At 45.4% G+C, this 15,533-nt stretch overlaps 1 protein-coding gene across 1 annotated transcript in view; it reads right to left on the bottom strand.

Moving 5' to 3' along the window:
- The window catches only part of Tktl1 (transketolase like 1), a 32,379-nt gene extending 17,273 nt beyond the window's left edge, over positions 1-15,106 (bottom strand). Inside the window, exons 1-6 of the mRNA XM_074062505.1 lie at positions 14,915-15,106; positions 11,283-11,400; positions 6,620-6,717; positions 4,849-5,040; positions 4,644-4,771; positions 3,239-3,432 (exon numbers count right to left, since the gene is read on the bottom strand). Coding sequence (XP_073918606.1) covers positions 3,239-3,432; positions 4,644-4,771; positions 4,849-5,040; positions 6,620-6,717; positions 11,283-11,400; positions 14,915-15,048 — 864 coding nt within the window. The 5' untranslated portion in view covers positions 15,049-15,106. The remainder of the gene's footprint in view (positions 1-3,238; positions 3,433-4,643; positions 4,772-4,848; positions 5,041-6,619; positions 6,718-11,282; positions 11,401-14,914) is intronic.
- Between the last annotated feature and the right edge of the window lie 427 nt (positions 15,107-15,533).

The raw sequence follows: 15,533 nt of genomic DNA on the forward strand, positions 1-15,533 counted from the left end.
CAAGTATCTCAGCAGTCTTATTTTTTTCTAAGAGCTGTTTTGTTTTGTTTTTTTTGAGGTACTGGGGATTGAACTTAGGGCCTTGCTAAGCAGATACTTCTAAGAGTTGTTCTTTTGCAGTACTTAGGTTTGAACCCAGCTCTCACTCATGCTATGCAAGCATTCTTAACACTAAGCTAGCAACCCTAAGCCCTATTTTTTTTGTGGTACTAGGGTTTGAACTCAGGGCCTATACCTTAAGCCATTCCACCAGCCTTTTTTTGATGGGTTTTTTTTTTTTTTTTGAGATAGGGTCTCGAGAACTATTTGCCAAGGCTGACTTCAAACCGTGATCCTCCTGATCTCTGCTTCCCAAGTAGCTAGGATTATAAGTTTGAGCCCTAAGTGGTTTTTAAACAGAATTAATGTTAAATTTTATGAGTTGCTTTAATTCAGCATCCATTAAAATGATAATGCTTTCCCCTTCCACCTTCAACTTAGTAATACAGCAGTGAGTTTCATGAACAGTCTCTGACTCTTGACTGGTTTGATTTACGATTGTTTACAGTGGTTCAGAAGTGATTCACATTCAGTACAAACTGTACTTTTTTTGTAGTGAAAATGAAAGCAAAGCTTATTAGGAAAGAAACTTAGTATAACAGGATAAAAGTGGGGGAGAAACTGTACTTTGTTCTATTGTGATCTTTTCCTTAGCTAGTGATATGCAGTATAATACTTTCGTGATACTGGGTAGCAGTGAGTCACAGGTCGTAGTCAGTCATAAAATCACAAGGTGAGTAACTGACATTCTACATGCTGTTGAGCTGTGATGTTTGGTAGTTTAGGTAAATTAAATGCATTTTCAACTTGTATTATCTTCAACTTACAGTGAGTTTATTGGGACATAACCCTATCAAAAGTTGAAAGCAAGTGCTCTACCACTCACACCACATCTGCAGTCCATTTTGATCTGGTTATTTTGGAAATGGGGTTTTGTGAACTATTTGCCTGGGCTGACCTTGAACCTAGATCCTCCTGATCTCAGTCTCCCAACTATCAAGGAGTGCAGGTTTTGAGTTACTGGCACCCAGCTTGCATTACTAATTTGAACTTCACCAATTCATGTAATGTTTTTCTTTTTGCCAGTACTGGAGTTTGAACTCAGGGCCTCACTTTTGTTAGGTAGGAAGGAGCTCTACCACTTGAGCCACTCCACCAGCATAATGTACTTTTTAAAATTAATAAGTGAGGGTAATATAATTTGTTTTTCCTTTGGACTAGCTTTGTCACATTTTGGCTTCATAAATGAATTGGGATGACCTGTATCTTCATATTTGGAAAGATTTGAAATAGCTTAGGTATTACCTATTTCTTGAAGGTTAAAAATAAGTCACTCTTGAAACTTGGTAAGCCTGATGCTTTGGAGGTGTAACTCTTGGACAGTTTTCTCAATTTTTTCCATGGCTATTGATAAATTTAAATTTTATTATCCGTTTTAGTCAATTCTGATATCTCATGTATGCCTAAAATATGGTCCTCCCTTGTCAAAACATTTTTTTCCATACCAATTAAGAACGAGTTGGATGTTTTTTCTTTTTTTTTTTTTTAGTGGGACTAGGGTTTGAACCCAAGGCTTCACATTTACAAAGTAGGCACTCTACCACTTGAGCCATACCTCCAGGCCCTCTCTTAATTCTTTAAATGTTCTCTGCATCTGTGATTATACTCTTTCCAATAACTAATTTTATATACTTAAAGGTTTTCTTTTATCTCTTTGGGTAGTCTACCTACATGGCTTGCCTACTATATTAGTAATTCAAAGAGCCAACTTAGATTTGCCTTTTAATTTGACTTGTTTTTGAATTCACTGCTTTTGATGAACTAGCATGCTTTCCTAGTAAGTTTTTTACTATTCACACTTCTTTTTTTAAAACAGGGTCTCACTATGTATGTAGCCCAGGCTGACCTTAAACTCACAACTTTCCTGCCTTTGTCTCCCAAATACTGGGATTACTTATATTTCTTTTAAAAAATGAAAAGTTCCCATAATCCCACCTTCCAGATTTCTCCAAATATATTTTTCTATGCCTTATGATAAATAACAACTCTTAAAGATGTTCTACACAAAAATAAAATTATAATCTATGTTGCTTTGCAACTTTAAAAATTTAGTGATAATTTGGTCAAGCTCTTAGCTTCTATTTTTAGGTTGTTTCCACTTTTGGTATTATAACCCATGTTACAATCACCATTCTTTTCAACAGACATATCTGCATTACCTGATGATATATATTTTTGTAGGATAAATTCCTATAGGTTGCATAGCTAGTTTGAAGGGAGTGAAACAGCTGATTTTTTTAACACATAATGCCAAAGTGTCTTTTTGCTTTTTAATTTGTTTTCTAATTTTCCAAGTGCTTAATTCATCTATTTTAACCCATATTGTCAGGCTAAGAAAACATATGCAATAATCAAAATTTATCCCAATAAATAAGAACAGAGAATAATTTGTTCCTTCCAGGCGAACCATCTTAGTTCCTCTAGGTTTTGAAGATCCTACCTATTTCAGGTCTTCTGTAAAAAACCAGAAGGTAGTATATAAAAATAACAAAAAACCCTGCTAGGCATGGTGGTACCCACTTTTGTTCTAGCTACTTGAGAGGCTGAGGCAGAAGAATTGCTTGAGCCCAAAAGTTTGAGGCTAGCTTGGGCAACAAAGTGAGAACCTGTTTCAAAAATACTAAAATGCTTTGTGTTCAGAGTTTCATGCATAACTTGGTACCTTTTTAAAGAATTGGTTTTTGGTGAATTGGGCTGCTTCCTTGTGTAATCCAGAGAGTAAGGTCAAAAGATCAGCCCACGTAGGGGCTGACACAGAAAGCATCAGGCACCAAAAAATAGCAATTGATCCTTAAGGCTATTCAGACCTTAGTAAGCGTGAAGGTAAAGAACAAAAATAGAGCCAAACATGATGGTGCACACCTGTAACCCCACCTGGCACTTGGGAGACTGAAGCAGGATCTTGAGTTCCAGGTCAGCCTGACTTGTATAGTAAGACGCTGTCTCAAAAATCAAAACAAAAACAGTAAAAATCAGAGCTGATGAAAGAAGTAACTTCACCTTTACTACTTATTAACTGCTAATAATTGATTTATCCATAGAGATCAGAATGGAAGAATCCTGTACATTAAGGAAGAAAACCAGAAAACAAAGCATGTTGATGCACAGGACTTAGTTGATTATCCGTATTTTTCCTTACCATGTCACCAACTTTGTAAACAGGCAGAGAGGTCATTTTTATATCCACAATGTTGATTTGAGGTGAGTCCTCAATAGGGGGTTGTGGCATAAGACTCTGATTGGTCTCTATCTGGCTCTCAATTAATTTAATAATTGCATCTGCTCTTTCTTTTGGCATTGGCTTTCTATACCAACTTTCTGCATGTTCAACACCTGCAACAAAACAAATGAAAGCCATTCATTTCAAGTATTTAATGAGTGTCTATTAGATCACCTGAAAGACACCCTAGTAGAAAAGATGTCAGTCTAGAACTCACCAGAGTAAGAATCTGACAGAACTCCTAGAAGATACTGCAGTCAGAAAGAACAGCCTGAACAAAGACCCTGTGGCTTTTCAGGGGGTCACTGGCCTACGTGCTAGTGAATGGGGGGAATAATGAGGGAGACAAGGCACGAAAGACAGTTAAAGTGGACTGTGGAGAGTGGCAGTTGAGCTTGAATTTTATCTGAATCAGACTGGAAACCACTGAAAAGTTTGGAGGGGGGAAGTGAATGATCAGATGTGTTGTAGGAAGATCACTGCAGTAACAGTATTGAGACTAACTTGGAGGGAAGCAAATGGGGAGTGGACAGCTTCTACAGTTTAGGACAGATGATAAGGGCTTGGTGACAATCATAGCAGTAGAGATGGGGAGAAAGGAATGCATCTAAGATACACACTTAGGGACTGGATATGTGGGGAGGCATGTAAGGGAGAGGTTGTGGCAAGGCCATTATCCACGATTCTTCCTGGGGCACATTAATAAAATTGCTATTTACCGAATTGAGGATATTTTTTGGAGGAGTCGTAGAACAGTTTTATTCCAAAATGTCTCTATTACTTAAAAAAAAACCAGGAATTATATCCTTTCCAACTATACATAGTAACTTGAGATGAATGATTTCAGATGACAGACTTGAAAGGTACAAGGAACATTTCAAAACTCCCTCCTTCCTCAGCCCCCAGCTGTTGTTTCTCGAGGCAACACTTTACTCGTTTTCTGTGTGTTCTTCCACGATAGTCTGAGTATAGACAAGTGTGTATGCATGCACACCCTGCTCGTGCACACAGCACATTTTCTCGCTCTACTGTCCATGGAGAGCATTCTCTGTGAGCCCTCTTACAGAGTATCCTCCTAGCCACTCCCTCACACAGGCAGAAAAATCACTGTTCACTTGCTAGGAGTTTAGCATCGCCCTCCTTCCCTAACCAGACTTGTTATCTAGTGAGGTAAAGAGAGAGAAGGAACCTCCAGCATGTGTTACAGGCATTATCAATATTCATTAAAGAAGTCATCTGCTTGGTAAGTCAAGGGCTCCTCCCGCCCTCTTCCGCTGTGCAGACAAATGTTTTAAATACTCACAAGCAGGAAAAAAACACTTACTTGACATGCCACGGCCCCTGAAAGTCTTGGCAACCACAGCACTGGGCTTGCCCTTCACTTGAGCTGCCTGCCAGAACACTTGGCAAAGTGCCTCCACATCACGGCCATCTACCACAGAAGTATTCCACCTGTCAATGAGGATGCCAGGTTACAAGGAAGAAAGGGGACAGGACAAAAAGAAGGTAAAGCATGAAAATACAGTTACCCAAAGGCTTCACAGCGCTTCTGATAAATCTCTATGGAGTGCTCAACAGGCAGGGATCCACCATGTCCCAGATGGTTCATGTCAAAGATCACCACAAGATTGTCCAAATTGTAGTAGGAAGCAAAGGCCAATGCCTCCCAGACGGAGCCTTCTGAAGACTCACCATCTCCCAGGAGGCAGTACACCCGGTAGCTGCAACAAGCCAAGAAAGAGTTATAACCTTGCTGGGCTCACCTGGTGCCACTCAAGCAAATGCACTTCAGAGAGAGGAACAAAGAAACCGACTGGAAAAGCTGCTTTAGCTCATGAGGTCCCTAAGACTGTTTTCCTCATTGACTCTGCCCAAGTTCAACTACTGAGAAAATGGAGGTTAAAAGCTTGGGCCTCATGAGATGGGCTTCATCTTTTGCTAGCTTTCTCATTCTAGTTTAAGACTATTTTCAGCTTCTGCTACTTTTGATCAGCAAACAAGAGGAGAAAAGGAAGGAAGTAGCTCCCTGAAATACCCAAACAATCACACATACGTTTTCTTTGTAAGTTTCATTATTAAGGACCACCACATTCTATTTTTGATTTTATAATTTATTTATAATAATCCTATCAATTAAAACATTCTACCTCAAGAACATACATTCTGTTGTAAACAGTAAACTCTTCTGCAGCAGAAACAGGAACCATTTATACCAGTGAGACATATGCCAGACCTTGTTAAAATGCTTTAAGTGGTTTAAAAAAAAAACAATTATTAACCCTAGGATAAGAACTAAGAAGGGCTGGAGGTGAGGCTCAAGCAGTGGAGTACTTGCCTAGTAAGCACAAAGCCCTGAGTTCAAACCCCAGTACTGAAAAAAGAAAAGGATAGCTGGACACTAGTGGCTCATGCCTGTAATCCTAGCTACTTGGAAGGCTGAGATTAGGATGATAGCAGTTCCAGGCCAGCCTGGGCAAATAGTTCGCGAGACCCCATCTCCAAAATAACCAGAACAAAATGGGCTGGAGGTGTGGCTCAACGTGCTTTACAAGTGCAAAGCCCTGAGTTCAAACCCTAGTTCCACTAATTAAAAAGAAAAAAAGAACTAAGAACTAAGAGAGGTGAAAAAATGGGCACATAAATGAGAAATGGATTGGAGTGGCTGCCTGAGGAGTGGAGAAAGCACAATGAAGTACTTTCAAACCAGTTACCATGGGCTGGAACAGGCACTAGCCATTTAGGATACTTCTCTACTCCAAGGAGCTAGGAGGCTGTCCTCTGAGACCCCAGTAGAGAGAAGCTCCTCATCTTACAGAAACTGAACCTAGAGGCTTTGCACTCAAGCCTGCCACATGCAGCAGGAACTTATGGGTTAAGACCAGGCATTTCACTTTGATCTTGTTCCCACACCAGCAGCAGCTGAGTACAGGATCCACAACAAAGAGACTGATAATCTTCTTGTCTTTAGAAAGGGGGAACCAACCCCCACAAAAGACCTTTGTAATGAACATTTAGGAGCTCCCAAGGCAAAGCAAGTATGTGCATATGTTCATTTTACAGTGATGCTCAACAGAGATGGAAAACGGGAGGCTATCTTTCTTAGAAAGGAGTAGGGCTCTAATACACTGGTGTCTATACTGCAGTTATCACTTAGACCCCAATCAGAGATACAACAATAGTTTCCAGAAATGTGCTTTCTTTTGCTTCAATGCTTGGCAACCTGAATTCTTCTCAAACTAAGGAGAAGAAAAGTCACAGTGCAGGGTAGGGCAATGAAACGGACTCTGGGAAGTGCCTTACCTGGCCTGGTCGAAGTACTTGCCAGTATATGCCATCCCACACGCAGCCCCCAGTCCTTGCCCTGGCCATCCTGTTGCCACATCAACAAATGACAGTCTCTGTAAGAGAGAAGGGACCCCATAAACCAGGGAGTAGCTGCATGATACAGATGTTAGGCAATTTCCAATGCTGAGTGCGGGATACTCCTATCAATTGTGTGGCGGTGTCCCACGGGAATGTGCCTTCCCACCCCACTGGGTGAATTCCAGAATCTTTTCCACACCCACATGTACCATAAATCTCAGCTCAATGTCATAACCTGACCATGGACCAAGCCTGAGGCCCAGCCTGGGCTGGAAACTAGGGTGACAAACATAAGGAAGAATCCATTGTCCAAGCCCTTAGGAACTATAGACTCCACAGTGTGGTGAGGATGACTACAGCTTTCAGAACAGAGGAGGGAGCCTAAATGCAAAGCAGAAAACATAAAGTACTTTCTTCAGGCCTTTTTTCCCCAGTCATGCAAAACCCAATGCTTAATCTTTTGGAAAATATGGGTACTTAAACAGAAAAACAGAAACACCAAAGTTTGTGAGTTCCCTTGTTTGTAAAATTCATGTCAACTGAGATCTTAGAAGTGGTCATCTAGAAGTGCTAATACTAGAGACTGGAAGCACAGCTCAAGTGGTATAGCACCTGCCTAGCAAGTGTAAGTCTCTGAGTTCAACAGTACAAATGCTGATACTAGAAACAAATCCATTTCAACCTGTACGTACTCGGTTACCATTGTCCCATGGAGAGAATGCAGCCCTCTACAGGCCACAAGGCCTGCTTAATTCTGCTGCTCTGGTGGGAGATACCCTGCTCCTGTGCTTCACTGGATTTATTCAGTAGCTTACATTGCCACCAACATTCCTTGCCTGTCATTGCATGACATCCTCAGCTGGCCTTCCTGCCTCTCCTTATAGCCATTCACAACCCATTGGGGGGGTCAGAATTTAAGTCAACTCAGCACAACTCTGGTAAGTGCCCAAGGTCTTCCCATCTCTCCAACCCCCATCACGTTCAGCTTGCCCTCCCACTGCTCCAGACACCCTGGCTTTTTTTTTGAAACAGGGTCTCACTATGCAGCTCAGGCTGGTTTTGAACTTGTGATTCTCCAGCTTCAGCTTCTGAGTGCTGGGATTAAAGACATGCACCCACCATGCCTGGCTCACCCTGGCCTTCTTGCTACCCCTTGAATACATTGGGCATGTGCCTGCTTCAGGGCCTTAGCACTTGTAGCTCTCCCTTCCCAAGAGCTTATGCCTAGACAGGAGCATAGCTCACTCACTCTCTCATCTCTTCCAAATTTCTGCTCAAAAATCATCATTAAGGTCTTTCAACTAGTGGCCCTTACTCCCTCCTTTACATGGTTCCACAGTGCTCAGCCCCAACAGACAAGCTATATATTTCCAGGTTTGTGTATTTTCTATCCCCCTCCTCTGTTCAAACATCAGCTTCATTCAAGCAGAGATCAGCGTGCATTCACCACTACTGCAGATAAATGAGTGGTAGTTGTTATTCTCAGCTCTCTCGCTCTCCTTGCTTCCTACCCTCTACTCCTTTCAGGTCTTTTCTCATATTCCCTGATATTCTTCACATGCTTTATGCCCCCAGAGTCTCCCTTTCAGTTGTGCTTCTCTAGCCTAGCAGAACTGTCCTACTGAAGTCTCTTCAGACCACATCTCTGGCTCCATGGCTCCTACCTCACTCCTGTAACAAGCTCTGGTTCCCAGTTACCTTGCACGCCTCAGAGCTGAGACCTTACAATGCTATCTCTCTAAGGTCAATGTTGAGCCTGGGTTCAGCACTCAGACCAACTCTGCTTCCTTCTGGATGAGAAGTGTGAGGCAGGTGAGCTTACTTCAAGACTTCACTTTTTGGGTATTACAGAGATGAGAGCCCCGCTCAGAGGGCAGGAGGTTATAAAGACAGATTTAGAAAATGGGTGGGTTGTTAGGAAGACACCCAGCATGGCACAAATGCCCCTACATGGGTTCCCTTCTTTTTCCCTAAGAATTCTTACGTAGTATGTGTGTGTAGGGGGGAGGTGAGGGCTAGAATAAAGGTACATACAGGGTACTAAGGGCACTCAAAAAAGGAAGACTTCTTTTCCAGATGGTACTTCAGTTCACTTCTTTGTTCTAGCACAAAGTGTGCTTCAAGAAGTTCACACAAGGATGCAGGGAAAAAGGAACCCTTTTTACACTGCTGGTGGGAATGCAAACTAGTACAACCACTCTGGAAAAAAATTTGGAGGCTTCTTAAAAATCTAAACATAGATCTACCATATGCTCCAGCAATACCACTCTTGGGGACATACCTAAAAGAATGTGACACAGGTTCCTCCAGAGGCACTTGCACATTCATGTTTATTGCAGCACTATTCACAATAGCCAAGTTATGGAAACAGCCAAGATGCCCCACTACTGATGAATGGATTAAGAAAATGTGGTATTTATACACAATGGAATTTTATGCAGCCATGAAGAAGAATGAAATCTTACCATTAGCAAGTAAATGGATGGAACTGGAGAACATCATTCTGAGCGAGGTTAGCCAGGCTCAGAAGACCAAAAATCGTATGTACTTCCTCATATGCAGACATTAGATCAAGGGTAAACACAACAAGGGGACTGGACTTTGATCACATGATAAAGTGAGAGCACACAAGGGAGGTATGATAGGTAAGACACCCAAAAAACAAGATAGCATTTGTTGCCCTCAATGCAGAAACTTTAAAGCAACAGAGGCCAATAGGAGAAGGGGACCAGGAACTAGAGAAAAGGTTAGTTCGAGAAGAATTAACTTAGAAGGTAACACATGTGTACAGGAAAGCAATGCAAGTAAACTCCCTGTATAGCTATCCTTATCACAACTAGCGAAAACCCTTGGTCTTTCCTATTATTGCTTATACTCTCTCTTCAACAAAATTAGAGATGAGGGCAAAATAGTTTCTGTTTGGTAGCAAGGAGGTGGCGGGGAGAGGGAGAGGGTGGAGGGAAAGGGAAGGGATGGGGGAAGGGGGAAGAAATGACTCAAACGTTATATGCACATATGAATAAAAGAAATTAAAAAAAAGGTATTAATATTACTATGACAGAACTTAAAAAAAAAGTTCACACAAAGGCCTTTTGTTTATTTCCCAGGCAGGCTTAATAGGAGAAATACAAAGAGTTGATAAAACTAAAACAAAACCCTGGGGCGGGGAGGGGGGGAATAGGGGATCATAAGCCCTTCCATTCAAGAAGCCTTCAGCACTATGACAGTTCTAGGGGAATGGAAGAACATGACAGCCACTGACAAGGCCAGGCCTTAGCAGTTGGTCTCTTAACATAGTATATTCTGCATGAGACATACTGATTATCCAATTGCCTGTAGGCAGACCCAGTGCTTCAAGAGCACCAACGGTGAAGGCCCCGACTCCTCTGCCTACAGTGTGACTATTTACTCTGGACTGTCAAAGCCACGAGGAACTATATTTCCGATGTGTTTTCTCTTTCTCCAACTTTTATCTGCTGCTCAAAATTTGATGAATACATACCAGGAAGTCCATTTATCCCTTTAAGGCTAATTATTCAGATGGCAGTAGTTGTATGATAGTCTAGATAATTTTCCTTCTTTAAAAAAAAAGAAATTTGAGTACCCAGAGTGTTTGTACACCTTTTTTTTTTCAGTTTTTACTGTAAAGAAACTTGAAGTTTATAGGCAAATTGTAAGGCTAGTATGTTGAATTTCCACACACCCATTCTCCTTGAGTCACCAAGTTACCAATGTACCACTTTTACTTCATTTCTATACAGACAAAAGTTTCATTTATTTTTTGCCAAAGCATTTGAGATTACATTTTAGACACCAAGAACCACAAATCTGATCCCTATGTACTTGAGTCAAGCCCATAGTTTGATTTTGTCTTTACAATGCAAACTTCCCCCTTCCCTGACCTGGTATCTGGACATGATGCTCTACCAGGGAATTTTAAATGGTTGGCTTTAATAACATAATGAAACCCACTAAAAACTGTTAAGAGGGAGGGAGGTGGATTAAGAAAAAGTAATATCGATGGGGTGAACTTGATCAAAGTATACTATATGCATGTATATAAATATTACAAGTAAACAAACCCCTTTGTAAATTAATTTACAGTAACAAAAAATTTAAAAAATAAATCATTTGCTTTGGAACGCAGCGTACTTTCAGATAACATCAAACCAGTCACACATTCTCAGATCTATCTTTTCCTTTTTTCCCAATCTCCCTCAATGTCATGAGGTAGCTATATTGACCTAGTCTAAGGAGCAAATGTCCTAACAGTATCAGGGCACATCTGCAGAGAAAAGGGAGAAAAAGATGACTGATAGGTTGTGATGTCCCTCCAAGTCTCCCTCAAGTTTCCCTAGGCTCAGCAAGTTGGAGCCACTAATGTTACCCTGCCACTCCAAAGGCAGCACAGAGGATGGGAGTGGCACGACTCTACCAGGGGGACGTTAGTGCCAGGTGGGGTATGGCAAGGTACCATCAAAGGAAGGATGGCCACAAGCCATCCCTCCTGCCATGTATGTCCATGTCATGGGACTCAAGGGCCGTCTCATTAGGACACCTTTTAGAACTCTGTGATACAAAGAAAAGGACCTCAAAGTACCTTTGAGAGGACGAGCCGGTCGTTATCTGGGTTCTCTGGGTCTGACTGTATATATCTCATTGTGTGGAAGAACAGCACAGACATGATCTCAGCAGCACTGCTGCATGATGTGGGGTGGCTGAAAGACAGACATGACACAAGGCATTTCTCACAGGCAAATTACTTCCAAGGAACATGGTATATGAGGTTGCCTAACAGCACTTGGTGTCCTTGGACCAGATGCAAAGCAAGATTTTAAACAAAAATTTACTATTTCGTCTGACAGCAATGATATTAGAAATCTGAAACAAAAAAATGGAAAAATTCAACAAATTAGTGCAAACAGAAACATTCTTACACAACTGAAGGGTCAAAAAATCACAAGGAAAACTAAAAAACAAAAACACAAAACCAAACTTAAATAAAGTGCAGCAAAAGCAGTGCCAAGAAGGAAATTTATAGCTGTAAACACATTTTTAAAAATTTTAAATCAACCACTTAACTTTATGACTTAAGGAACTAAAAAAAGAACTAAACCCAAGCTAACAGAAGGAAAAAGTCATAAATATTAGAGCAGAAATAAATAAGAGTAGGAAAACATTAGATAAAACCAAAAGTTGGTTCATTTTGGTGTTGTAGTTCTGGGGATCAAACCCAGGGCATTCTGGGCAAGCGTTCCACCACTAAATGACACTTTCAACCCCAAAAGATGGTTCTCTTTGTTAAGATTAGCAAAACCTTAGCTAGATATCTAGGCAAAGTGGAGAAAAGACTGAAAAAACTAAACTCAGAAAATGAAAGTAGAGCCGGGCATGGTTGTACATTTCTATAATCCCAGCTGTTTGGGGCCAGCCCCAGTAAAAATAGTGAGACCCTTTCTCAAAAAAAAAAAAAATCTGGGTACAGTGCCTCAAGCCTGTAATCCTAGTTACTCAGGAGGCAGAGATCAGGAGGATTATGGTTTAAAGCCAGCCAGGGGGAAAAGACTGCAAGCCTCCTATCTCAACCAGTGGCTGTGCATGGTAGTGTAGGCCTGTCATCCCCAACTACTCCGGGAAGCGCAAATGCGAGGATCTCGGTCCAGGCAGGCTGGGCATAAATTCAGACCCTTCCTCAAAAACATCCGAGACAAAGGCGGCTAGTGGAGTAGGTGAAGAGGTAGAATGCCTCCCACAAGTATGAAGCCCTGAGTTGAACCCCCAGGGGTGCCGAAAGTATATAAAAGCTAGGTGTGGTGTTCCATGCCTGTAATCCCAGCTACTTGGGAGGCAGAGCTATTCGTGGTCCAATGCCTGTCCAAGCTAAAGTGAGACTTTACCTGAAGATGGCTGGGAACTTGGTTTAACTGGTAGCGTGCTTGACTAGCAAGTTCAAGACCCTGAGTTCAAGTCCCAGTACTGCCCCTTCTCCCCCAAAAAACCAAAGTGGGGATATTACTACTAATTCTACAGGAATGAAAATGGCTGAGCGTTCTGTGGAACAACTGTATGCCAGCAAATTGGTTGACCAAAAGAACTGGATAAATTCCCAGAAACAGAAAACCTAACAAGACCAAGTTGCGACTAGAAAAATATACAACTTAGTTAGGATATTGAAGCAGCAATGAAGCTGGGTTTGGTGGCCCATGCCTTATGCCTCAACTACTGCAGTCTGGTGCAGGAGAAACCTCAAGAATTCAGGGCTGGCGTGAAACCAGCGGTAGCCTGTGTTAAATCACAGGTAGAGATGCGGGATGCGCACCATGGGCAAAAGCGGAGACCCTCTATGCCACTGAACGGCAAAAAGGGCTTTGGGCGTGGCTCCATAAACCGCCTGCCTTCAAACAGCAATGTCCTGACTTGGCACCCCAGTAACCACCAAAAACCCAAAAAACAATCGAAGCACTCCTTCAAGCGCCAACACAATAGCACCCTTTATCCATACTGCACCCAAAACAGTATTAGCAAACCCTACAGCTCACTTTTGCTCCGGTTCTTACCCATCAGGCACTTTAGGTCCTTGCCTTCCGGGCTGGGGATGGAACCCAGAGCCTCGCACGTGCTAGGCAAGAGCCCTATGAAAGAGCTACATCCCAACCTCGCTTTATTTTTTACCTTCCTTGGTGAGGGTCCCTCATTCATCCCCCGGCCTCCATTCCAACTGCTAACACAGGAAGCCTCGCCGCCTGCCCCCCCCCCCCCCCCCCGCTAAAATTCCAACCACCACCTGCCCACCCAGACGGGTTCTAGATTTTTCTCTACTAATGGGGGAGGGCAGGTGGCCACATAGGCTGAAGAGGGTAGGGCCTGAGGCATCTGAGATGTGGGGGGGAGGGGACACGGGGGTGGGGGGGTGGAGTTGGGGGGGAGGGGGAGGGGTTGGGGGAGGGGACGGGGTGGGGTTGGGGGAGGGGACGGGGGGTGGGGTTGGGGGGAGGGGACGGGGGTGGGGTTGGGGGAGAGGATGGGGAGGGGACGGGGGTGGGGTTGGGGGAGAGGATGGGGAGGGGACAGGGGATAGGGGGAGGGGACGAGGGAGGGGACGAGGATGGAGTTGGGGGAGGGGACAGGGGTTGGGGGAGAGGACGGGGGAGGGGGTGGGGTTGGGGAGGGGACGGGTTGGGGGAGGGGATAGGGGGAGGGGACGGGGTTGGGGGAGGGGACGAGGGTGGGGTTGGGGGAGGGGACAGGGGTTGGGGGAGAGGACGGGGGAGGGGACGGGGTGGGGTTGGGGAGGGGACGGGTTGGGGGAGGGGATAGGGGGAGGGGACGAGGTTGGGGGAGGGGACAGGGGTGGGGGGGTTGGGGGAGGGGACGGGGGTGGGGGAGGGGACGGGGAGGGGATGGGGTGGGGTTGGCGGGAGGGGACGGGGGTGGGGTTGGGGGAGGGGACGGGGTTGGGGGAGGGGATAGGGGGGAGGGGACGGGGTTGGGGGAGGGGATAGGGGGGAGGGGACGGGGGTGGGGGTGGGGTTGGGGGAGGGGACAGGGGGGAGGGAAAGGGGTGGGGGTGGGGTTTGGGGGAGGGAAAGGGGTGGGGGTGGGGTTTGGGGGAGGGGACGGGGGTGGGGACGAGGGAGGGGATGGGGGTTGGGGACGAGGGAGGGGACGGGGGTGGGGTTGGGGGAGGGGACGGGGTTGGGGGAGGGGATAGGGGGGAGGGGACGGGGTTGGGGGAGGGGATAGGGGGGAGGGGACGGGGGTGGGGGTGGGGTTGGGGGAGGGGACAGGGGGGAGGGAAAGGGGTGGGGGTGGGGTTTGGGGGAGGGAAAGGGGTGGGGGTGGGGTTTGGGGGAGGGGACGGGGGTGGGGACGAGGGAGGGGATGGGGGTTGGGGACGAGGGAGGGGACGGGGGTGGGGTTGGGGGGAGGAGACGGGGGTGAAGGTGGTGTTGGGGAGAGGGGACGGGAAGGGGATGGGGAGGGGGTGGGGGGAGGGGGAAAGCGCGCAGGGTGACGGGGGTTCAGGGGGAGGTGGGGCAGCCTACAGGAGGGGGCACGGGGACCGCGGGGATGGTTGGGGGACACTGGGGCGCCCTCACAGCTAGACCCAGATGGCTAGAAATGGAATCTCTGTGACCGAACCCACTGAGCCCGCAATAGTACTCCCTTCACCTCACAGCCTCTAGTCACCACTGGTCCCTAGGGACGCGGTCTTCCACGAAGGGGCCTTACCCAGAGCTTGAGGCGCACGTGGCTCTGATGGAATGGATGCGTAAGCGGTTGGCCATGTCCCGCAGGATCTGCACAGTCCGCTCATCGGGCTTGACCTGCTCGGCCATCACAGGGCTAGCCTCGGAGTCTGCCATAAGGAAACTGCGATGGCGTTGGCGCGCGCGTAGCACAAATATGGAGGAGCCGACCTGTGGAAGAGGCGCCGGCGGCGTCGTCGTCTGCGCCCCGCCCCTTATATGCGGCGGCTCCCTCCGCGCACTTAGGCCTCGCATGTGCTCTGACCATGTGCTTATCCCTCCGCGGTCTGCCTGCCCCTCGGCAGTAGGCCGTTTCCTCTAAGCGCCCAGCTGAAGCGATTGTGAACGTCTGTCACTTACACGGTCACCATTGTACACACTAGTCCATTTTCTGTCTTTCCTTGAGCTGACAGGTCCAAGGGGCCTCCCTCGGCGAACAGGTACCCGCTCTCCTTTATGGGGTGGCGATTGGACATCTTGCGTACGTCACAGTTATTCACACACTTTAGTACAGTGACGGGGAACTTTGTGCGCGTTTCCTCTCCCTAAAGCGCACGCCGCAACTTCTTTTCGTTCTTTTCTCTTTTTTTTGTCTCTGTTTC

The sequence above is a fragment of the Castor canadensis genome, chromosome X (assembly GCF_047511655.1).
Source record: "Castor canadensis chromosome X, mCasCan1.hap1v2, whole genome shotgun sequence".
Lineage (NCBI taxonomy): Eukaryota > Metazoa > Chordata > Mammalia > Rodentia > Castoridae > Castor > Castor canadensis.